The sequence below is a fragment of the Pelophylax lessonae genome, assembly GCF_965119305.1.
Source record: "Pelophylax lessonae genome assembly, chromosome: 7".
Lineage (NCBI taxonomy): Eukaryota > Metazoa > Chordata > Amphibia > Anura > Ranidae > Pelophylax > Pelophylax lessonae.
Genome location: NC_138774.1, coordinates 142,714,243 through 142,738,996, shown reverse-complemented (window position 1 = coordinate 142,738,996; position 24,754 = coordinate 142,714,243). Strand labels below are relative to the sequence as shown.

Here is a 24,754-nt window from a genome sequence, read left to right as displayed (position 1 = left end):
CGCTTTCAGCTGTTCACATATTGAAAAGTCCAGGATAATGTTATTGGCCCTACTACTACAAAATACCAGGTCTGGAAGTAAAGGTTTGCTCATAGACAAAAAATAGTAAGATATAATGTAAAGGGGGGAAAAAAAAAAGCAGCAAAGTAAAGGATAAACTCAGTTATAGTGTGCTTTATTATTAGTGGGCCCTACTCCCAGCATTGATCGTGTTTAAAATAGTGTACACCAGCCAAACCTCCATTCAGGCTACATTCACACCTGAGCGTATCGTTCTCACCTGTTTATTTGGGTGTTTTTAAGGCATTTTGTATAGGTGTTTGGAGGTAGGCATTGACATCTGATCAAAAACGCTTGTAATCTGCCAAAAAAGAAGCTCATGTGATTTTTTTGAGCTTCAGGCAAAAAAACACTCCGATATGAACATGGGCCATTGAAATGAATGGGATTTTGCTTGATGGGCGTTTTTGAGACTTCAGAGATGAGCATTTTACAAGCTGAAAAACGCTCAGGTGTGAACAGGGCCTCCGAGATCTTTGCTGTGTGGATTGTCCTTTTCTTTTAAAATCTTCCTAATCTGCCAGTGCCCCCCTATGCATGTGTGTCATGGACACTAATCATAGAAGTAAAAAGCCTGTCTGCAGCCAGTTGAATGAAGAGAAAGCAAAAAAAGTGGGGTGGTGCACAGACACAATTTTGTAATAAAAAATATTCAGTGGTGGGCAGGCTGCCAAGCAGAGGCGGAAGTGTATAGCTGTATCCTTACTTTTAAGGCATATAGCACAGGGAGGGAATTACATATAATTGGGAAAAGAAAGAGTAGCATAAGAAAAGTTTAACTAGAAAATATAGAACCAGTTTGTCTGCAGGCAGAAAGAGGTACCTTGTTGACCTTGTCTTCAATACTTTGCTCTGTGCAATTGCTCTACCAGCAGCAATTGTCTTCTTAAAGTGGTTCTAAAGGCAGAGTTTTTTTTTTTACCTTAATGCATTATCTGCATTAAGGTAAAAAACCTACTGCATGCAGGTCCCCACCAAGCCCTCCATTATACTTACCTAAACCCGATCCAGCAATGTGGATGAGAGCAGGGGCTTTCTCCCTCCTCATTGGCTTAGACACAGCAGCTGGAGCCATTGACTCCTGCTGCTGTCAATCACAACAAGTGAGGAGAGAGCATGGGATGGGGCCAAGCCACACTCTGTGTCTCAATGGACACACAGAACAGGTCTTGAAAGTGAGCTCACATGAGTGCCTCCATAGCAAAGGGGCATTGAGCAGGGGAGAGGAGCCAAGAGTTATGGCTAGGAACCCCAGAGGAGGAGGACCAGGGTTGCGCTGTGAAAAACCATTGGCACAGAGCAAGTAGGACAGGTTTGTTATTTAAAAAAAAAAAAAAATAGTTGAGCATTTACAATCCCTTAAGTCCCGGTTCACATTTGTGCGTTGCGGGAACGCTGTGAATATGCAGCGTGATCCCGCATCGCATCCAGACCTCTGGCAGTTCACATTGCCATATGCGATACGCAGGGGGTATCAATTAAAAGTTAACGACACCCCAGTTGCGATTGCATATCGCAGTGCGATCTGCAATTTCGCACAGAATCGGATCGCACTAGTGTGAACCACTATGCGATCCGATTCTGCTGTGGATGAAAAAAAGCCTCATGTGCGTGTTTATTGCGGATGCGGTGCGAATTCAGCCATACAAAGTGTATGGATGAAATTCGCACCGCACATGAGATCGCGTGTAATTTAGGAGCAGTGCGCTCTGAATTACATGCGATCTCCGCAATCGCACAAATGTGAAACGGCACTTAAGGGCTTGGTCATACCATGTTTGATGAGTAACAACGGTTTTCTTTGTGCCCTATTTACACCGTACATGTGCAGTGGTGTGCGGAAAAATTCAGCTCAGCATACATCCTCTGCTTTGCTGAATGCTTGTGTTCAGTGCGCTACATGTCTTAAATCACATGGTCGGGAAGAGAGTTTGGTTGGTGTAAGGACAGCTTCAATAAACGATGTGCAAGAGGCATTAGTGAGTAGATTATCTGCACTGTAGTAGTATGCAGTACAGCCTGTTCACAAAACGGGATATTTGACTTACCGTAAGATTTCTCTGATGTTCATTGACGGATACAGCTTCTTAACCACTGGGTTATACTGCCCCCTACAGGAGTAGGACACTAGGCAGAAAACGAGTCTGGCTATGCTTAAGGGCAGTCCCAGGGGGTATACTCCCCCTCTCTGCTATAAGCACTCAGTTTTGTTACAAGCAGTCAGTGTTGCCAACCCCCCCCGGTGTGAAATTTACTGGCAGAACGCCAAAATTTACGGACGGCACCAATTTTTTACTGGCACTGCAAAAATGTACATAAAATAGCCATTTTCAGTGCTAAACCGTGCAAATATGAATAATTAAACTATAAACATGTAGATAGTGCTATTAGCAATGTGTTTAAGTAAAACAAAATTCATAAACCATATTTCTCCATTTACATGAAGGTCAGATTAATATAACCCAGCCAGCACAGAGTTCCCCCATATATGAGAGTGTGCAGGATTCCCCCTTACATTAGTAAGAGTGGATGTTACTGGGGCTCCCCACTGACAACCAGTGTAAGAGGGGATGTTACTGGGGCTCCCCCATTAACAACCAGTGTAAGAGTAGATGTTACTGGGAGCCCCTATAACATCCCCTCTTACACTGGTTGTCAATAGGGAGCCCCAGTAACATCCCCTCTTGGCCCCTACCCCACAGAGAGATCAGTAGAGAGGCCTACAGTAATAACTCAAAACATATGCTTGCTGAAATTACTTTCCTTTAAGCATATTAATTTTTTTCTCTCTTAGTATTCTAAATTGATGGTAGGTACTGTTGCTGGGAAATGTAAGTGCTGCCTGCCAACCAAGTTACCGTTGCCAACAAAACCTATCTCTTCTCCTATTGCTGACTAAACCAAGACAACTAGATTTTAAGGACCAAAAAAGCACATACGAGTTTTTTCAAGGTGCACAAATGCAAAGTGAGTGAGCTGAGGTCTGCATCGCTGGCCAGACTGGGGTGACCACTGGATCTAGATTATCTAGCCCATCGCCCAGTCTGGCAGTTGACTGTAGATCGCACAGGAAAAAACCAGGAGAAGGAAAATCATCTAAAAATAAAAAATTTGCCAGGACCAGAGATCCCATCAAGGAACTAGGTCTTTACTCCTGACTAAGCAGAAAAAAAACGGAGTACCTATAGCAGAGAGAGGGACTGCCCAGACCTTTTTGTGCCTAGTGTCCTACTCCTGTAGGGGGGGCAGTATAACCCAATGGTTACGAAGATTAGGAGCTGTGTCCATCAATGAACGAAAGAGTACTTACCTTAAACTCTGGATTGATTCCTTTTAATATGGCTGACAAATTGACACTTCAGTAATAATACACACAACAGTAATTCTATTCAGAATTATAATTCATTCTATTTCCCTAATAATATAATAATTACAACAAATATACTGCAGCCAAGTAAGCTAGACAAAAGGTTAGACAGACATTACCTTTCTTTGGGAAGTATGTTACTTCATTCCCTATTACAGATTGTACCAACACCTTGCAGAATTGAATTAAAGTGGACATATAGTGTGAAAGCTGTGCCTACAAAAGTCAGAAGGCAAAGGACTAGCTAACTACTGCCTGTAAGTTTTCTGCAACTTCTCTCTTTCCCTAAACTATCCTGTTTGACTCTATGCTGTATCTATGTAGTGCTGTGGTCATCTTGGTAAAGGATTGGCATTTCTCATGCCAGCCACCCCCACCAAAATGACTGTTGATAGAAAAAAAACATTAAACTAATGAATGGAAGGGAGAATGATTGTGAGAGGTGGAGGACCACAGATATATGAATAGCAGTGGCACAGGGTGGGGAAGAGTGATGTCAATAGGCAGAAGAATAGATCCACAGAACAGATTGCGAGCCAGGAGATGCTTGCACAGAACAGCTTCCACTTCAGCAAGCCCTCAGAACAACAATGACCAGCAAAGCAGTGATATTACTAACAATACAGCGCTCATAATAGCAGTCAGAGACAGGAGTGGGTAGGATTTGGCTTAAGATAACCTTAAATGTTTTAACCTGAACATACAGTCTATGTACATTCTCATTTAGATTTACTAAAAAAAACTGTATTGAGAGCCTACAAAAAGGGGTTTTTAATTTGTATTCAATCAGGCAGGATGTTGTACTACATACAGTAGTTGGTAGAGCTGAAACAGATTGTAGAATCAGACTGTTATGCGTATGGTCAGCTTTAGACTTCCCAATAAATTTAGTATGTTACAAAGTTTGTGAGGTTAAAAAAAGACGTTAAAAAAGACATCAGTCCATCCAGTTCAACCCATGATGTGTGTGTGTGATTGCTGTTAACCGTACATTGTATACCCCTGTACGTTGTGGTCTTTAAGGTGCCCATCTAATAGTTTTTTGAAACCATCGATGCTCCCTGCTACTACTGCTTGTGGAAGAGAATTCCACATCCTTACTGCTCTGACAGTAAAGAACCATTTACGTATTTTAAGGTTAAACCGTTTTCCTCTAGTTTTAGTGAGTGGCCACGTGTCTTATTGTATTCCCTTTCTCTGAATAGTATGTTCCCTATGCTAGGGTCATCCCCAGTACAGCATTTGTACATTGATATCATATCCCCCTCAAGCGTCTCTTCTCCAAAGAGAATAAGTTCAATGCCTGTAGTCTTTCCTCATAGCTGATGCTCTCCATTCCCCTAATTATTTTTGTTGCCCTTCTCTGGACTCTCTCCAGCTCCAACATATCCCTTCTGAGGACCGGTGCCCAGAACTGGATGGAATACTCCAGATGTGGCCGGACCAGAGTCTTGTAGAGTGAGAGAATAATCTCTTTATTTCTGGAGTGAATCCCCTTTTTTTATACATGCAAGTTCTCTGTTGGCTTTGCATGCCACTGCCAAGCTTGTTGTCCACTAGTACCCGCAGGTCCTTTTCCATCTTAGATTCACCTAGAGGTTCCCCCTTAATGAGTAGCTTGCTTTCGTGTTTCTGATGCTCAAGTGCATTACTTTACATTTTTCAACATTAAACCTCATCTGCCATGTAGTTGCCCACCCCATTATTTTGTTCAGGTCTGCTTGTAAGGTTTCCACATCCTGCATAGACGATATTAGCATGCTTAGTTTAGTATCAGCCGCAAATACGGAGATTGTGCGGGATATCCCCTCCTCTAGGTCGTTTAAAAATAAATTAAACAGGATTGGTCCCAGGATAATCCGAGTAGTCCCCCCATTAATCACCACCCTCTGGACTCTCCCCTGGAGCCAGTTCTCTATCCAGGTACTCACCCTATGGTCCATACCTATGTACCTTAGTTTGTACAGTAAGCGTTTGTGGGTAACAGTGTCAAATGCCTTTGCAAAGTCCAGATACACCACATCCACAGGCTTTCCTTTATCTAGATGGCAACTCACTTCATCGTAGAAGGTTAATAGATTGGTCTGGCAAGGACGATTTTTCATGAATCCATGCGGATTACTACTACTAATACCGTTTTCAGTACCAAAATCAGCTGGCACCATACCCGTCTGTAAACTATCCTTCAAGATCAAGAATAATGGTCTGGCTATCACCTGGCTGAGCTCTTTAAGAACCCTCGGGTGCAAGCCATCCGGTCCCGGTGATTCATTTATGTTAAGTTTCTCTAGTTTAGTTCCAAGTCTATGCTCTGTTAGCCATGGCGGTACTTCCTGAGGTGTATAATTTAATTTAGCATTACAAGCTGGGTTAGTGTAGCCCCCCAATTCTTTTGTGAAGACTGAAGAGAAGAAATTATTTAACACTTTTGCCTTCTCTCTGTCCTCTGTGGCCAGCTTCCCTTCACCGTCTTTTATGGGGCCAATGTGTTCTGGTCTCGCTTTCTTACTATTTATATACTTAAAGAATTTCTTGGGGTTTTTTTTACTCTCTTCTGCTATATGTCTCTCGTGTTCTATTTTAGCCACCTTGATTTCACCTTTACATTTCTTATTACACTCTTTGTAATGCTTGGATGCTGCCAATGACCCCTCACCCTTGTATTTTTTGAAGGCCTTTTCTTTAGCACTAACATGCATTTTTATGTTGGAGTTTAGCCACCCAGGGTTTAGTTTTGCTCTTTTAAATTTATTTCCCTTTGGTATGCACTGGCCAAGCCCTTTGTTTAGTATGCTCTTCAAGCACTCCCATTTTTCCTCCGTGTTCTTTGTTCTCAGGGTTCTATCTCATTTGATATTTTCTAGCAAAGAGCGCAGTTTTGGGAAATTGGCTCTTTTAAAGTTCAGTGTCCTTGTATTACCTTTGTGTTTCCTATTACTATGATTAATACTGAAACTAATTGACCTATGGTCACTATTTCCTAAGTTGCCCCGTATTTCTATATCCGTAATCAGCTCTGTATTGTTGGTAATCAGTAGGTCTAGTACCGCATTGTTTGTCAGTGCGTTTACCATCTGACCCATGAAATTGCCCTGCAAAACATTTAGGAATTGCCGAGCCTTGGATGAATGGGCGGTTCCTTCTGTAGTGCAAAGGCTCCCTAATATATTACATACTGAGTGGAAAGGTTTTATTATGCCCTCACATTACACTATTTAGGTAAACCCAAAGGAAATTGCACAAATCGGATTGTAAAGTCCCCCCTTAAGCTGTTAAAGTATATCTATAGGCAAAACTTTTTTTTTCCTTTTGGATAGAGTAAGGGAGGGTTATAACCTCCCTAAGGTTTATTTTTGCCCTCTGTCCCATTGGGGAAGATTTCCCTTCACTTCCTTTCCCATAACCAAAACACGAAGTGAGAGGAAATCCCTGCAAAGTAAGGGAATCTCTTGGGGACCACCAGATCACCAAAATTAGTCTCCCCATTGGAAGATTTCCCCTCGATTACTCTTCTGGAGAATGAAAATTTGGGACTTCTTTCAATTTTAATAATGATAAAAGTTTACACCTGCAACATGGACTTCCTTTGTTGGCCTTTGGACCTAGGCGACATATGTGGACCTTTGGCTTTTACCCCTAGGTCGCTCAGTAGACATTTAGTACTGACAAGAGGTTAGCTGATCATACTTTTTTAAGTCCATGCCTTTCTAATATGTCTGATATGCTGTATTTATACCTCTCCATGGGAGAATGGTTATGTTGTTATGCTCAATATAATAAAAATGATTGTCTCAGAAATAAGAAACCTAGATCCTGTGCAACTCAAACCTAGCTGTACACAAAACAAGGTACGCATCATGGCACAATAAGAATAGCAAAAGGTTTATACAGCATTTACAGTTGCAAAAAGCTTTTTTCCTTTGTGCTCCACTACTATTTACTGGATAGTCCCTACTAAACATTAAAATGTCACTTTTAAATAATTACATTTTAACACTAAAAAGGTAACCATGAAAAAAATAAAAATAAAAAAAGAATATCCACAATTTCACCTTTATATGTTCTAGCCAGTGTGTGGACTCCAAGCTTGACAGCCAGTGAGACTCTTCTACTTGTGGAAATACAATATCTTTCAGTTTCTTCAAAGATTCCCTCATCACATGAATGTTGTGTATGTCCAAGAACACAAGCTCTGCAAAGGGGTAAGCATCTTCGCTCTCATAACCTCCTCCTGTGGCCTACAGAGAATTTAAATGATGTACAATAAATAAGATACATTAATGGTGCCCACTCAGGGCGAAGTTCTCTTCATAGTCCTCTACCTCTGTATTTACCTTCATCCCATTGCCCCACCACCTTTTTCTCTAGCCTGAGCTTTTGGAAATAACGATCTTCTCCCATTTCTGCCACTCTGCTGTAATGCCATGTATGAGGGGCCAAGAACCAGGTCTGAGCATTGATAGGTGAGGGCATTAGCAAAGTTCTCCTACAGAGGGTTGCAGTGGGCGTGTGGTGCATTAAGGGAATGCAGGAAAGAAAACTGCCAAGGCAAGCTATTGCTGACCATGTATAGGAAAAGTAAGAGATTTACATTAAATGCAAGCATATTCCACTTTTAGAGGTGTCTGCTGTAGGGATAGACAGATTATCGGGGGCCGATACGCACTTTCCCCGATATATCGGTATCGGCCCTGGAACTGGCCGATATTTTTGTGACATCATTCTGCCTTCTTAGGCTGCCTCCCTCACCTTGGACAGCCTCATCTTGAGTCGGGACTAATCTCGCGGGAGTGTATCACAGCCATACACCCACCCACCCACACAGCAGCCCGGTGCCAGCAGCCACCCACATCCACAGGCCCTGTACCAGCGAGCCAGCCAGCCACAGGCCCTGTACCGCCCAGCCACCCACAGCCCCTGTGCCAGCCACCACAGGGTGCCTGACAGCTAGCCACCCACCACAGGGTGCCAGACAGCCAGCCACCCACAGACAGGGTGCCAGACAGCTAGCCACCCACAGACAGGGTGCCAGACAGCTAGCCACCCACAGACAGGGTGCCAGACAGCCAGCCACCCACAGACAGGGTGCCAGACAGCCAGCCACCCACAGACAGGGTGCCAGACAGCCAGCCACCCACAGACAGGCTGCCAGACAGCCAGCCACCCACAGGCCCTGTACCAGCCAGCCACAGGCCCTGTACCACCCACTAACCACAGGGTGCCAGCCAGCCATCCACCACAGGGTGCCAGCCAGCCATCCACCACAGGGTGCCAGCCAGCCATCCACCACAGGGTGGCAGCAAGCCAGCCATTAAGCATTAAACAAAAATTAACATGTTCAGTACCAAATTTGTGTCAAAAATTGTCTATTTTTCAAAACTTCAAAAGTACAAAATATCGGCCGATACCGAAACGTTGACCAAAATATCGGTATAGGCCCTGAAAAAACCATATCGGTCTATCCCTAGTCTGCTGCATATAAAAAGGTACTTTTTAAGCAGACAACTGCTTATACAGCACATAAAGCCCAGAATGTTTGTCACTTTTTTTGCAGGTGCCCTGGATCTATTAAAACGGATCGTATGTATAGTATAATAATGGAAACATTATATATATAGAGATAGATAGATAGATAGATATCAAAGTATAGCTAAAGGCAAATAATTTATTTTCCGTTTTGAATAGAATGGAGGAGGAGGGATTATTAGAACACGTTAGTTTTTATTGTGGTCTGTGCCCTTATTAAAGAAATTTGCACTATTTATCCTGTTTACCGTTAATATTAAAAGTCCCACATTTTGGGGTGTCCCCACAAAAGTAATAGAGGGGGAATCCTCCAATGGAGACACTACTTCTGGTGACCTGGGGGGGGCCCCAAGGAATTTGACACCTGCAAGGGCTACCAAATTAAAAAAATATATTTAATAGACTTACAAGTCAAAAAAGCTATAGGGAAAGGATGGGGAACCCCTTCCCACATAAAACATCCAAGGGACCCCCCCATCCACCCCTCCCCTGGGTAGGGGAGGTGGCTGGGGGGGGGGGGGGTCCCTTGATGTTTTTGGTGGGGAGGGTTTGCCTACCCTTGTCTATAGCTTTTTTTGATCATGTCCATTAAATATATATTTTGAATTTGGTAGACCTTGTATGTGCATTTTTCCTTTGGTGGTTTATTATATGTATGCAATTTTTGTAACCACCTCCCCTTAACATATAGGGTATGGGCACCATTTCAATACACTCCCAGATTCTCATTTGAGGTTTCTGTAAAAGGCCCCAAGGAATTCCCTTAATTTGCAGGGATTCCCCTCACTTCCTGTTTGGCTATAGGACAGGAAGTGAAGGGAAATCTCCACAATGGGACACAGATGGCAAAAAAAAAAAAAAAAAAACCTGACAGGGGTTAAAGACCTCCCTTGCTCTATCCAAAATGAAAAAGAAAAATTTGCCTATAGTTCTACTTTAACCCATGCAGAATAGAAAATAAGCTTTTGTACAACCTGATATTGAATGACATATTTATGTCTAATAAAACATTTTTACACTGCAGTAGATTACTTAAAAAAAAAAAAAAAAAAAAGAAGAAGAAGAACTGTATAGCAAGAATATGGAAATGACAAAACTAACTTTACATAACACTGGACCATCTTCTGGGATTGTGATAACATCCTAAGCAAGTTGCTCAAGAACCTCTTACCTTGTTGGCCACTGCATTAACATTTGGCCTGGCATCATAGATTGTCAATTTAGAAGGCTGGCCATTGGCTTCTTTAATAACCTCCAGGTACCGCTCATCGTCTTTGTTTCGTTTTCCACTCATGCCCACTAGTGGCTGGCTGCATCTCATAATGACAGACTGGTTTTCTGGATGGACCCAGGACAAAACCTGCACAAGAAAAAGGATGTTTGAACTAAATCTAGGTTAACATGCAAGTACAAATGCACTTAAAAATGAATAGGCTATAAAATGTTTTTTAATTTAGTCACATATCTTTTCCTAAAGTGGATTCCAGGGAAAGTGGAAATTCACTGTTTGTTAAGGAACCTTGTGCAATTCGCTATTGTCTCAAGACACAGATCAGCCCCAAATCTCCTCTTCTCGGGTCCCCTGCTGGCACGTCTGGCACCTGCGCTTTCTATGGAGGCACTTGTGCTGGCTCGCTCCTGAGCCTGTCTGCCTTCATTGATACAGAAAGCAGGACTTGGCCTTCCTCCCTGAGCTCTGCCTTTGATTTACAACCTCGGCAAAGCCAGAGAGACCAGGAAAGTGAAGGGGAGAAGAGCTTAAGATGTGCATAGCACTGGATCAAATGAGGGCTCAGGTAAGTATGGTGGAGGGGGTTGATGTGGGGGTCAAGGAATGCATTAAGGTAAAAAAAAAAAAAACTGGATTTTGGTCTTACCGTAAAATCCATTTCTCGGATGTTCATTGATTGACACAGCCCCATATCTTCTTTGACCCTTGGGTTATGCTGCTCTTTATAGGAACACTAGGCAGAAAAAATCCGACTACGCCCATAGGGCCGTCTTAAGGGGTATACTCCCACTTTCTGCTATAGGACTTCAGTTTTGTAACAAGCAGTGTCAGAAGAATACATAACCCAACTCAGAGGGGTGGGTGCTGCGTCCATCCATGATCAGAGAAAAGGATTTTACGGTAAGACAAAAATCCAGTTCACGCTTTCGTTCATTGATGGACACCGCTCCATATCTTCTATGACCCTTGGGACATTCCAAAGCAGTGTCAACATAAGGGGTGGGAAAAAACACAGCAATAAACATATTTCCCAAAAGGGCTAAACGTAGCCAACTAGGTAAACTAGGAGCTCAAGCAGGAACTGGAGATGCGAGTACATCTGCAGATGCGAGTACATCCACCTTTTAAAACTTTGTAAATGTGAGCACAAATGACCACTTGGCTGCCTTGCAAACCTGGACCACTGACGCCTGATGACAGAAGGCCCAGGAAGCACTAAGTGCCCTGGAAGAATGTACCTAACAGGGAAAGGAGGAACCTGACCCTTGATGGAGGAGGCCTGCACCACCATCTGCCTCATCCATCTGGAAATGATGGCAGCAGATGTGGCCTGCCCCGTACGAGAGCCATCTGTAAGGACAAACAAGGAATCAGATTTCTGAAAAGACTTGGTCGCCGCCAGGTACACCCCGATTGCCTTACATTCCTTGGATGTGGTTTTGGCAATCTCTTTAGGATGCTTAGGGCTTAGGACACAAGGAAGCCAACACAATGTCTTCATTCAAGTGTAAACCAGAAATTACCTTAGGAAGGAACGACTGGCAGGGACAAAACACTACTTTGTCTCTGGGAACTACCAGGTAAGATGACCGACAGGACAACACAGCCAACTCGGACACCCTGCATGCAGAAGTAATAGTGACCAAAAAAGCCACCTTCTGTGACAAAGGAAGCTGAGGAAGTTCACAAATATTTTCAAAAAGCGTTTTTTGAAGAACCGACCGTACCAAATTGAGGTCCCACGAAGGCACCAGGGACCTTACCAGAGAAGCCAGGTGGCGTACCCCCTGAACTAAAGTGTGAACCAAGGATTTGTGGCCAACGGCATTGGAAGAAGATTGCCAAAGCAGAAATCTGGCCCATGATGGTGCCCAGGGCCAAATGCTGATTTACACCTCTGTATGAACTCCAGCAGACGGGACTGTGAAAAGGAACGGGAGGGAAAATCCCCCGAGACTCACATCAAGTAATATACGCCCTCCAAACACGATGATAAATCTTCCTAGAAGTAGATTTCCTAGCTTGCAACAGTGTAGGAATTACTGAATCCGACAATCCTCTGTCCCTCAATACCTGGCTTTCAATAGCCAGGCCGTTAAAGGCAGCGACCGTGAAACAGGATGGAAGATCAAAGAGACAAAAGATCTTGTCAGAGAGTCTCCAAGTGGCATCGGCTACCAGTCTTACTAGGCCTGCGTACCAAGACCAGCGAGGCCACCAGAATGACTGGCATCCCTTCTGCCTTGGTTCTGCGCAGAAGTCTCGGCAGAAGTAAGGAGGAAAGGCATACATTAGATCAGTGGTCCTCAACTCCGGTCCTCAGGGCCCACTAACAGGCCAGATTTTAAGAATTACCTTGGGGAGATGCTGACTAGAGTACTGCAATCATTGAACAGCAAATTATATCACCTGGAATGTATTTCAGTTATCTTGCAAACCTGGCCTGTTAGTGGGCCCTGAGGACCAGGGTTGAGGACCATTGCATTAGATTATACAGACCCCAAGCTGCTACCAGAGCATTGAAGGAGTTGGCCAGAGGATCATGAGACCTTGCAACAAACCTCTAAACCTTCCGGTTGAGACGAGAAGACATCAAATCCAGCAGGTCCCCCACTGGAGATACAGTTGATGAAACGCCTCCGGGTGAAGAGAACATTCGCCCGAATGCAGAGCCTGCCAACTGAGGTAGGCCACCTGCCAATCTTCCACCCCTGGAATTTTGCAAAGCAAAGAGAGCTGGAAAAAAGCGTTCTGCCCACCTTAGAATGCCAGTCATTTCTCTGGCCACCGAGGCACTTTTGGTGCCCCTTGGTGATTGACATATGCCACAGCCGTGGCATTGTCCGGCTGAATCCTTACCGGGCGCCCCCCTCACCCAGACAGGCTGGCATCCATGGTAACCACCGTCCAGTACAGGGGGAGAATTTCCCCGTTGAAGCGCTGGGGAGCGGAGCCATCATATCAAGGACCCCTTCGTACCGTGGCTTAACAGGATCAGATTGTCTAGGGACTTTGTATTCTTGTCCCATTTAGCAAGAATCTCCTTTTGCAGAGGTCTGGTATGGAACTGAGCAAATGGAACCGCCTCGATACCATCCTGTTATCCAACCGGCTTGATACCATCAAGCCCAGCACTTGCATGCAAGTCCTGGGAGATGACCGCCGGTTGGATAACAGGAGCCAAATTGCATGCCGCAACTTCAGAATTGTTGTCTCCGGAAGAAACACCCGAAACTGAGGATGAATCCAGAGTCAGGCCCAGGTAGTCCCGTTTGTTGGACTGAGTCAGAGCTGATTTCTGAAAATTCAGTGTCCAGCCGAACTCTTGCAAGGTTCGCACAGTGATGTCCAAATCGTTTTAAGACAGTCGGAGAGTGCGCACAGAAGGAGATCATCCAGGTACCCCAGTACCGCGATCCCACTCTGAGCAAAGCTAACACCGGGGCCAAAGCTTGTGTCAACACCCGAGGAGCTGAGGCGAGACCAAAAGGGTAACGCCAGGAATTGATAGTGCTTCTCGCCCATGGCAAAGCAAAGAAAACGCTGATGCCTGACATATATTGGAATGTGAAGGTAAGCATCCTTGATATCGATAGAGGCCAGAAAATCCCCTTAAAGAAGGGATGCCACTACCGTGCGAATGGACACCATCCAAAATTTTTCAACCTGAACAAAGCGGTTCAGGGCCTTGAGATCCAAGATTGGACAGACCTTGCCTTCCTTCCTGGGGACAGTAAATAGGTTTGAATAAAATCCCTGAAAACATTCCTGTACCGCCCCGAGAAGCCCTTGCTGACGATCCGGGGACAGACACAAATTGGAAGGAAAAACCTTGCCGGAGGCAAGGACTGAAACTCGATCTTGTAACTGGACCGAATCAACTCGTGGATCCATTCATTTGTCTTGAATGAAAAAGGTCCACAGATCTGAAAAGAAGCGAAGACATCCCCCCCACCCCAGGTACGGGTGAGGACACCCCTTCAGACACAGGTGGACTTGTCTGCGGGACCAGCAAAACCTGCTTTTGACTTACCAGACCAGGGTCTCTTAAAACCTCCCGGGAAGTTACAGGCGGATTTTGATCTTGTCCTGCGATCCCACGGAACGAAAGGGCCGTTTGTAAACAGAGAAGATAGGGAAAAACTTGTGACAAGGCGCTTTGTGACCCGTGGAAGCAGGGTACTCTTACCTCCCGTAAGACCTTTACTCATCTCTTCCAAAGAAGCTCCGAACAGGCGGCCTCCTACAAAGGGGAGATCTGTCAGCATCTTTTTGGAAGCCTGGTCCGCAGACCAGCATTTCAGCCAAATCATACCGCGAAGAGTCACAGCTGTCACAGAGACACTCTGCAGGCTAAAGGGGCCGCATCCAGAGAGGCATCGCAGATATACTGTAACCCCTATACTAACTGACACGCCAGCTTAGGAATGCTGACCCCCTTCCAAATCCTGGCGCAGAAGCTTTGCCCATTCTGTAAGGGTCTGGGAGACCAAGGTTATGGCTAACACCGGCCTTAAAATTGAACCGGTCACAGTAAAAAGGTATCGGACCAGAGACTCCGCTCTCTTGTCCACCTGGTCTTCAAAGGACGGAGAGTCCTCCACTGGCAGTAGTGTGGCTTAATTTAACCTGGAAACCTGAGAATCCCCCACCGGCGGAACTGTAAGTTTGTTTAAAAGGGACTCTTCAAAAGGATATCTCCTAGCAAAACGTTTAGGTATCCCAACCATACGTTTTGGGGAACCCTACTGACTTGCGACAATATCCTCTAAAAAGGCGGGAAAGGGGAACTCCTTAGTTGCCTTGGAAGGTCTGCGGGTACTAAATTTCACCGACGCAGCATTAGCTGTGTCTTCCAGTTTTAAAGTTTCCCGCACTGATACAATCAGTGCCTCCATAAGCGCCTTTTCAGGCGCGGCCGTAGTGGAAGGGGATTCATCCTCACTGTCAGAGCACTCAGGATGCGTGGACGCAGACCCAGTGGGTTGACTTGTGTCCGCGGCGGCCAGATCAACCTCAGAATCTGAAGAGGCAGAGAATGCAAGTGAAGGCGGGGGGGGGGGGGGGGGGGGCTTTTTGCTAGGCCTATTTTGAAGGGCCATGTCAACTTTGGACACCAGTGACTGCAGGACCGCCGTCATGGTCGCCAGGGCAGACTGAGACCCGCAGCTTCTGAGAGTGGGTCAGGTGTGACGTTTTCCAGGGACTTCATAGTCAAACTGAGGAAGGCCAGCAAAATCTGGAAAAATCGTTGTGAAAATACCACCCACCGCTGTACCAGTGGCACCACAGGTCCCAGTGCACCAAAAACACAGCTATAGCAGAAAGAGGGAGCGTTATACACCACCAACTCAGGAGGGACACAGAGCGCCAAACTGCAAGCCGTGCGGCGATCAGAGAGGAAAAGGAAGCGCAGGCACTGCGACTAGAAGCCCACTGCCAAATCACCGCTCCAGTCTACAAGAAAATGGCCCCTGCATTAAAAGAAATGAGAAACTAGCAATACATGGCCGCCGACAGCATTAGGAACCATCCACTGCAAAATTACGGCACCCACGTGAAAATCCCCTACAGGACCACCAGGTACATGCAGCCAGCAAGGGGGGCCCTGGCAGGGGCCCCCACCAGGACCATCACTTTAGAATCTGAGGGGGGAGCTGGTGAAAGACAGGGTAGAGGGGGACTCCAATATTGAGGAGAGCGCCGCTTGGGAAGGAAGGACATATGGGGGCCTATCAAGCCAGGGATGGGCCTGAATCCACCCCGAGCATTCACCAGAGGAAAGGGGGGGACAATTCTCACCCCAGCTTGGAACCGGGCAGGCACCACTCTGGGCAGACCACCCCACCAGCTTGGAATGTTGGTGCTGCGGACCAGGGTCGTGACCAGGGCTATGCGACCTCGCGAGACGTTTATCTCGCCGGCCAGCCCCCGTCCAGTGGGGCTGTGTCGCGGCCGGCATAGCCTGGAGCTGCAGTCGGGTCGCTCTCGCTGGCCGGACTGGGAAGACCGTAAGGATCTACGATATCCAATGTGTCGCCCGGTCCAGCAGTTGACTGTAGTTCTCACTGTAACAGACTTGTCTTTCAGAAAATATTAAGAAAAAATTTTTGTTTAAAAAAAAAAAAAAAAAAAAAAAAAAAAAAAAAAAATGCTAGGACCAGAGATCCCAGGTCCTTACTCCTGACTAGGCAGAAAAAAAACTGAAAAACAATTCAGCCAAGTGCTCACTCTAAAGGGGATGACCGGCGTGCCGCTCTCCTTAGGCAGGGAGCTCCAACATAAGCACATGAAAGAAAAAAGGAGGCGCAAAGCACCTAGTGCATTACTCGTGGTCACCATAAAAAATGCCAAAAACATACTCCCAAACATGAAGAGTAAAATTGCATTACAAGACTCCACCACACATGGAATGGAACATGTCCCTGTAGATAGGACCGCTAACATGTTTCGGGAGTCAAGCTCCCTTCATCAGAGCTGGTCTTACTAACAGCAGGCTCAAATAAATACTGACATTTAGACAGGTTCCTCCAGCTTCCTGTGGGTGGTGGGCGGACCGTCCAGCACATTGACCACCCCTTTGTCCTTATTTACCTCAAAGTAAATCAAACGTCCCAACAAAAAGCCACTGGCTAATAGTCAATAGCTTTGCGCCTACATTTTTCTTTCAGAAAAACACTGAAGTCCTATAGCAGGAAGTGCGAGTATACCCCCCCTAGGACAGCCCTATGGGCGTAGTCAATTTTTTTCCCCACCTAGTGTCCTACTCCTATGGGGAGCAGCATAACCCAAGGGTCAAAGATGATATGGAGCTGTGTCCACCAAATGAACAAAAGAGAAAATAGGTTTAGGCTTTATAACCACTTTAACTCCCTCAGTGCCAGAAGTTCAGCAGCAGAAGAGGCAAGAGCAAGCCTTGCACAGAGGCTTTCTACAGGATCTAGTTGCCTGCACAATGTGGGAAATACTTACCTACTAACTTAGGTCATAACAGTTAGAGAAGCTTTTTTCTTTTGCCTAAAGTTCAGCTTTGCCTAAAGTTCAGCTTTAATACAACCAGATTAACAACCAATTACTTCATGTCAAGATTATCAATTCACCAAGGAGATGTAGTTAGAGAACAGAAAGGGTTAGGGCACAGGCCTTAAGGAACCCCTATGCAATGAGGGAAAGGTGACGAATATGGTTCTAAACGGTTAGCATTTCTGCCTAGCAGCTCTACGGGTGGTCGGTTAGAATCCCAACCATGGTACTACCTGCATGGAGTTTGCATGTTCTCCCTGTGCGGGTTTCCTTCCACACTCCAAAGACATGCTGGTAAGGATAATGGTCTCCTGTCTCAATTGGCCCTAGTATGTCTATGTATGAATATGTATGAATATGAGTAAGGGACCTTAGATTGTAAGCTCCTTGAGGGCAGGGACTGATGTGAATGTGCAAAATATACATAAAGCATTGCGTAAATTGTTGGCGCTATATTGGCACATGTAATAAACAAACATACCCAGCTGAGCTGTAGAATGTCCTAAACTTGCGCAGCTAAAAGCTTCTGCTGTACAACATGTCCCCCATATTTTTGCACGTAGAATAAATGACAAAATGATTTCAAAAAGTTTATCTTTAATGTGGTTGGATGGCTTTTTATATAGACAGACAATATTTAATCTATTTGCTCTTTCTTCAATGAGGACAATCTATAGATTTATAAGCCACAGCAAAAAAGACTCACAAAATAAGAACTGCTGATTCAAAAAGAATGACCCATCAGAAAACTACATACCGGAATTCTGTTCCTTGATCTGAAGGTGGCAACCTTTTTGAGGTCATCCTCTGTGGCATTAAATGGGACCATCAAATGCCGGGGATAGGTATCACAGAATTCAAAATGCTCATTAATGAAGGTTAATCTCCAGTTATTATTTGGCAAGCCCTTGGAAAAAGAAAGAAACACATGTTTAGCCTTATTCCTGCATGTTGGTTTTATCTTTCCTTGTAGTTTGATCAAGCAACCACAAGGTGGTGATCAAATCTTACTATTGCAAGGACATTTATATGAAGGACACTCAAAACACTGTATGGTAAAATGAAACAAAGGATGTAAATAGCAGACTATGTTAAATGTGATAACCCGCCTAGCACCGATGAGCAACACGTGTATCACGTGATGCAAATTTAGTGGTCTACCTCAGTTCTAAGTGGAAATGTACAGACACAAAATGGCTGTAATCTATATAATGATAGAACGATTGGAACTGTAAAGAGGGCGGAGTGGGCATTCAGCTGGCAGCTGTCGTGCTAACAGGCTGACTCAACCTGGGCAGGAAGCCCAGAAGGCCTGCTCATACCACATGGAAGTTTTCATAAAATAATACAAACTACTTAATGCTTTGCACATCAGGCTGACACTGATGAAATGAAAATCAAGAGCTTCGTAAAGAAATGAAAGTAGTCATTTACAGGCTGTGATAACGGCACTAGAATTACCTTGGGCTGAATGTACTTCTAAGTCACTGTCCACCAATTTGTTCTTTGCAACAAGTTAACTGTGTAGCTCTACTACATGTAACCTGTAGCTGTAGACCACTTTCAATACACAAATGCCTCGGGCTGTCTAACACATGACAGCTGTCACACTGGGCAAGCATTTGCTGATTTTTCTGTTTATTCAACAAAAGCTGGTATTTGGCTGATCTTCAAACTACTGCAAAGCTCAGTATAAAGACTGCAATGTATTAATGTCGGTTTATATAACAGTTTTTCTTCATGTGCTTTCCTAATAAAGGACAAAAAAATTAGAGGCAATCTGATGTCTAAAGAGCAGCTCTAACTAAAACTGAGAAGTGAGGACACAGCAAAATCCCCCAAGAGTAACTAGTGTTAGAGTGAAGACGAGCATGGAAGGACTAGTCAATGCCAGCTAAGACAGGCATATCTCTGCTTTGCAGCCAAGCTACGGTTTTCACTGGCCTATAGACATCTGTATATTTCAGAGCTTCTGTGTCCTGTTTATCCAGTTTTGAGGACGACTACAAAACTACAAAACTCTATACCAACATGAGATACAACAGTGTCTACATATAATGTTTACATCCACATTGGATTTCATACTATGAAAACCCCAGGAGGTTAGGAGTGTAATATTAAAGGATTGTAATCTTAACAAAATATTTTTTTAATATTTAGTTTTAAATGGCAGATCTGTGTGGCTCTTTAAATACAAGAGTGACAATTTGTTTTGGGCATCTGAAGCTGAGAGGGCTGTCAGTATTCGAATGAGCTGATAATCTATGCCAGACAAGAAATAATGATCTGTATCTGTTGCTTTGGGGCTGGTTGACGTCAAAATCCTGTTCTTGTGTGTTCTCCAGGAGTGCAGTGCAATTAGCCAGTCCATTCACTTGAATGAGCTGCAAATCGCAACAGACCGCACAAAAAGTAATGCATGCTCTACTTTTAAAAAACTGCAATGCATCAAATCGCATGGTTTGGAGGTACTATGTGATCTGGTGCCTGCAAACACACTGCATTTTTTATCCGCCTTTGTATGTCCGTTAACAATGTATTGGCGCTCACAGCAGATTACAAAGGGAGTGCATTCTGAACGCAACGTACAAAAAGCACACAGAATGGCCATTAGTAATTGTGAAAAATGAACAAATTCCTATGAAAAGTTTTACAATATAAATCTCAATACATTGGACAATCTGTGTTTTTCATTAACAGCAAGGGTCACATACCTGTCTCTGAAACTCTGCCATAGGATCATACACATTCCAGCCATTGGTTGAAAATCTTTCTTCATTTATAAAGGCAAAAATAGGCTGTGGAAAAAAAAAAGCCCAAGTTTAGGTAAATGTCAAATTAAAGACATAAAAACACCAATCTATCTACATGAATGTAGGACAGATATAGCGCCCCTCAAAGCCTCCTGCATGTCATGCCACCAGCTCTCTCCCCACTCCAGGTGCTGGTTTGTCAAGGAGCATGTACTGCTCCATCCATTCACAGTAACACAAAGCTCCAGGCCACATTCTGTGTATATCAATCATATCTCTATTTGAAAGCATTGGCTTCAGCTACAGTCTCCACCAACTGGTCCCGCCCTCTGATGCATTTCACCCAGATTGTGCCTAATCGTAGCCCAAGCCAGGTAAAAGCGCATCAGAGGGTGTTGCAACGGGCAGGGACTGTAGCTGAAGCCAGTGCTTTCAAATTAAGATGTGACTGATATAAACAGAATGTGGCCCAGAGCTTTGCATTACCAATATACCTACTGATGAATATACCCATTGTGGGCCCATTTACAGCATGTCTTGCCGCAACACTTGCTAAAACATGTTCATGCATGCCCAGAGATGTATAGTAACGAAGTAGAACTACTTAAGTACTGTACTTAAGTACCGAAATGCGGTATCTGTACTTTCCTAGAGTAGAATTTTTTTCTCCTACTTCTACTTCAGTACATTTTTTCGATGATTTCGATACTTCTACTCCGATATATTTTTTTTGTGCTGCATAGTTACTCGTTACTTTTAAAAAAATTACCACTGCCAGAACAGTAGATAGCAGGTTGCATAAAGCTCAAAAAAATGTGTATAATGTCATTTGTAAATCAGCGCATACGAAAATAAAGGCTGTGTATAATAAAAGCTGCTATACCAAATCTTTCCAATAAAAAGAAAATATGAAACAAACAAATAAATGGCGCTACAGTGCTTAAAGTGCATCAAGAAACAGAAACAAACACAGGTTAATCATTTAAATAAATCATTTGAAATAATAAAAAACAATATGATGTTCAAACTTTTGACTTCTTTCTTTAATAACTACATAATACAGTACTTGTACTTCTACTTTCAGTACTTGAGTAGAATTTTTTTTTTCAAAACTACTGGTACTTTTTACTTTTAGTACTTAAGTAGCAACATTTTTTGAAAAAACTACTTGCAATACTTAAGTAAAAAAAATGTTGAATACTTTAGTACTTCTACTTAAGTAACTTTTTCTGCAAGCACTTCCACTTAAGTCACTTTTTGATCGAGCACTTGTACTTTTACTCAAGTAGAAATTTTGAGTACTTTATACAAGTCTGCATGCTACCATAATGCTTGGCAGGTGCTTCTCTATGTGCAGTGTGGTCATTCATTGTGAATAGTACCCAAATGCATTGTACAGTACAACATACAAATGGCTATACCATGTGGTGTGCTGTGGTTTAATAAAAAAGGGTCATGTACATTTTTTTTCATCTGCTTTGGTGTGCTGGCAGATCATTCATAATGAATAGGCTACTTTAATGCAACATACAATAGCACATGTTATTGTAAGACACATGCATTAATGCACCACAACAGAATGCTCACATGTAAATGGGCCCTCAAAGTACATTATGGTGTCATAATACTAGTGTCCGGTAATTTTCTGCATATACTAGGGGAAAATTGAGCTCTGCTGTAATACAGATATGCTGCCAATAGTGGGGGAACCAAGAAAGCAAAGGGAAGCCTTTATCAGTGTGCTTCAGCTCCTTCATTGGCCAGCCAACAGAATGGGGTATGTTTTTCACCAAGCAGTCATACGGTTTCAAAAGAGATGAAGAATCCGGCTATGCTGCCTGGCAGGTGTGTCCAGAGGCCAAAACTAGATACATGGAAGTATACATCCTTTGTCAGTTCCCATCTATGTATATCAACTGCATATTTAGTTGCTTTCAATCTTGGATTGCCGAACATTACTTACCTATTCAGACTCCGCTATTTAAACCAATTACTTAATACGGACTTTGATAAATTTGTCTTTAAAAACTAAGTTCACCTATTTAGTTAGAATGCCAGTTTTCATAATAAATAGAAACCTTTTCACATGTCTTTTCTGCCCAAACCATCTCAATGTGCCCATCACTCAGTTAGCTCGTCCAATAGGAGCTTTCAATTTTAACCTCTCTTTTTAAAATTTAAAAAAATGCTTTTGGATTCCAACACTTCCTGTAGATCATATCGCATCATGCCTTACGCATCACAGAATAGGAGTGTATTACTTCTGCGGACAACACCTTCCTCATGACTATACCACCTCTTGTTTTATTTCCACCCCTTTTTCTACTTTAAGGTGGCCATAAACTGTACAATCTGATTGTACAATATAGCTATAGATCTGCCATTAGCAATGTAGTTCAAGAACCTGATTTGATACGAAATGAATGGACTGTTCATCCTATTCCATAGTTTTGGTAAAGCTAAAGAAATCTTAAAAAAAAAAAAAAAGGGGGGGGGGGGCTTTTATTAAGTGATTTTTTGACTTGTCCAGTACAGGCTTGAAGCATAACACAAATGTTTCTTTAGCCTTGTCATAGCATGGGCGTGCAGAAACACAAGAAGGGAGATGATGAAAAACAAAAGGATGCATTGAGCGAACACCTGCAAACAGCTCTGATCCTTGCTTACAAAGGATTTTCTGTTCCTAACTGAATGGCTTCATCTATTTAGAGCGCTATAAATCACTAACCTTCCATTCAGTAAAATGCCTGCCACTTTCACTGCACAAACACTTAAACAAAACAGTTATCCCCCCCCCCCCCCCCGCCACTTCTCCACATTGCTGGATCAAGTCAGCACATCGGATAACTGGAGGCTATTCAAAGAATAATTACTTTTTGGTTTCAAGATCATGCTTCCTCAATATTATCTTTATGCTGCTAGATGATATTGCAATAAACCAATAAGTACACTATAGAAGAAAAAAAAAAAGAAACCTCATATGGCAGAATCACAATTGTATTTTAGAAGAGCGATACCCAGTGGTCACTGCTACTCTTTAGCATTTGATAACGGGTTAGGGTAGGTGTGAACCGAGGAGGAAAAAAAAAAAACTCAGCTGCTGGTGGGAGCTTCTACTCCACTATATGATCTAAGCTGTCAGATAGCATAATCTATTGGACAGTGTGGATTGAGCGGTTTATAAGGCTTTTAAATGCAGTATTTCACTCTAACAAGTAAATAAAAGTATGAATTTGGTAAAAGTAGAAGTTTTACATTTTTTTTGCTACAAGGATGGTGACATATACCTGACATCGTTCATATGGATCAAGCCAGATTTGCATCCACATTGGAAGCTAGGAACAAAACAAATAAAGCCCTGGCAATTATCCACACTACTCAAGGAAGATCCCCAGCTGGCTGGGATTTGATTCATGTATGGGCAGGTTAGTTGTACTGAAGTGTGTATCCATCGATCGACCTAGCCTGTGAGACTTTTTGCATACAATTACTGCTGGTAGCTATAGCCGCTATCAGTGAATTATGTTCTGCCTGCAGGTAAGGCTGCCCTTTGGCAGAGCACAATAGCGCTGCAGAAGGGATTTACCAATCAATACGGACTGTTGATGGGAAAATTGAGCGATTTTCTTTCCTGCAACCCGTAGTTGCAGGAAAGGAAATTGTATCATCTATGGTTTGCCTTACTACTATCCACTGATGCTAAAAAGGCCTTTGACAGGGTAACTTGAGCCTTCCTGACAGGGAGAGAGACTTAAGTCACCTGGGCATAGGACAAATGTGGCATTCGATCAAAGCTATTTACTCAAACTCCTCGGCACAAGTGAAAGCGAACAGTCACCTCTCTGCTCCACACTCTATTATGAATGAAATGTGGCAGGGGTGCCCCCTCTCACCACTGATCTCATACCAACACTGGAAGCCTTTCTCAGAAAAATTAGAAATCATCCATATGTTACATTACAGATGAACATTCTTTCTGAACTAGACAAATATGGATCCCTTTCCAATTTTCGTATTAACTTCCAGAAATTAGAAGCCTTAAACATCTTTTTTGTATCTTCTACAGGCCCTCCTTATATCGATTTGAGCTACTTAATAAAAGCAATGAATAGGACTTTTTCAAACTTTCTGATGGCTTGCAAGCCAATATGCCCTCCTCTGTCCCGCTCGTGCCTACCAAAACTGCGGGGGGGGGGGGGGGGCATGGCACTCCCAAATATTGCTCTCTACCAAGTCATCTGTCATTTGTGCAGGGTACTGGATGGATTCCTACATGCCTCTCAAGCAATGGGACTCCATTGAGCATGCGGTCTCAAATATCCCACAGTCGACTCTCCACTGGTGCCAAACTGAGGTCCCACCCAGCCTCTAGTCCCATGCTACAATATAGGAAACTTGGTACGTTGTATATACTCAAAAGGTCTTCAATCGCTTCTTCCCCTTTGCTGCTCATTCCCATTATGGAGAATTCTTTCAGTCAGTCTTTCTAATCCCTGTTTCCAAGCTGTGAAGTGTGGGGGACTGTTCCACGCAAGACATTATGTGAATGTAGGCTACTGGCACCTCAAGGTCAAAGCTATTGTCAATCCTAGCCCTTTCTAATGTCCCCTTTTGGAATAGACTCCAATTATCAAACTTTGTTTTAGAGACTGCTTCTCTCCCCTCCAGAAGGGCCTCACATCTCAAAATGGCAAAGAGACATTTGGGTTATCGTCACCAGTAAGCAGATTGAGAGAATACTACTCTTTTACATACATACATACATACATGCTGTAAATATCAAGAATCGCAATT

The 24,754-nt window shown here is 43.5% G+C and overlaps 1 protein-coding gene across 1 annotated transcript in view; it reads right to left on the bottom strand.

The window, feature by feature from the left end:
- Positions 1–24,754, bottom strand: part of MTM1 (myotubularin 1) — a 122,453-nt gene that overhangs the window by 17,158 nt on the left and 80,541 nt on the right. Inside the window, exons 6-9 of the mRNA XM_082263739.1 lie at positions 19,922–20,005; positions 17,965–18,114; positions 10,125–10,313; positions 7,480–7,665 (exon numbers count right to left, since the gene is read on the bottom strand). Coding sequence (XP_082119865.1) covers positions 7,480–7,665; positions 10,125–10,313; positions 17,965–18,114; positions 19,922–20,005 — 609 coding nt within the window. The remainder of the gene's footprint in view (positions 1–7,479; positions 7,666–10,124; positions 10,314–17,964; positions 18,115–19,921; positions 20,006–24,754) is intronic.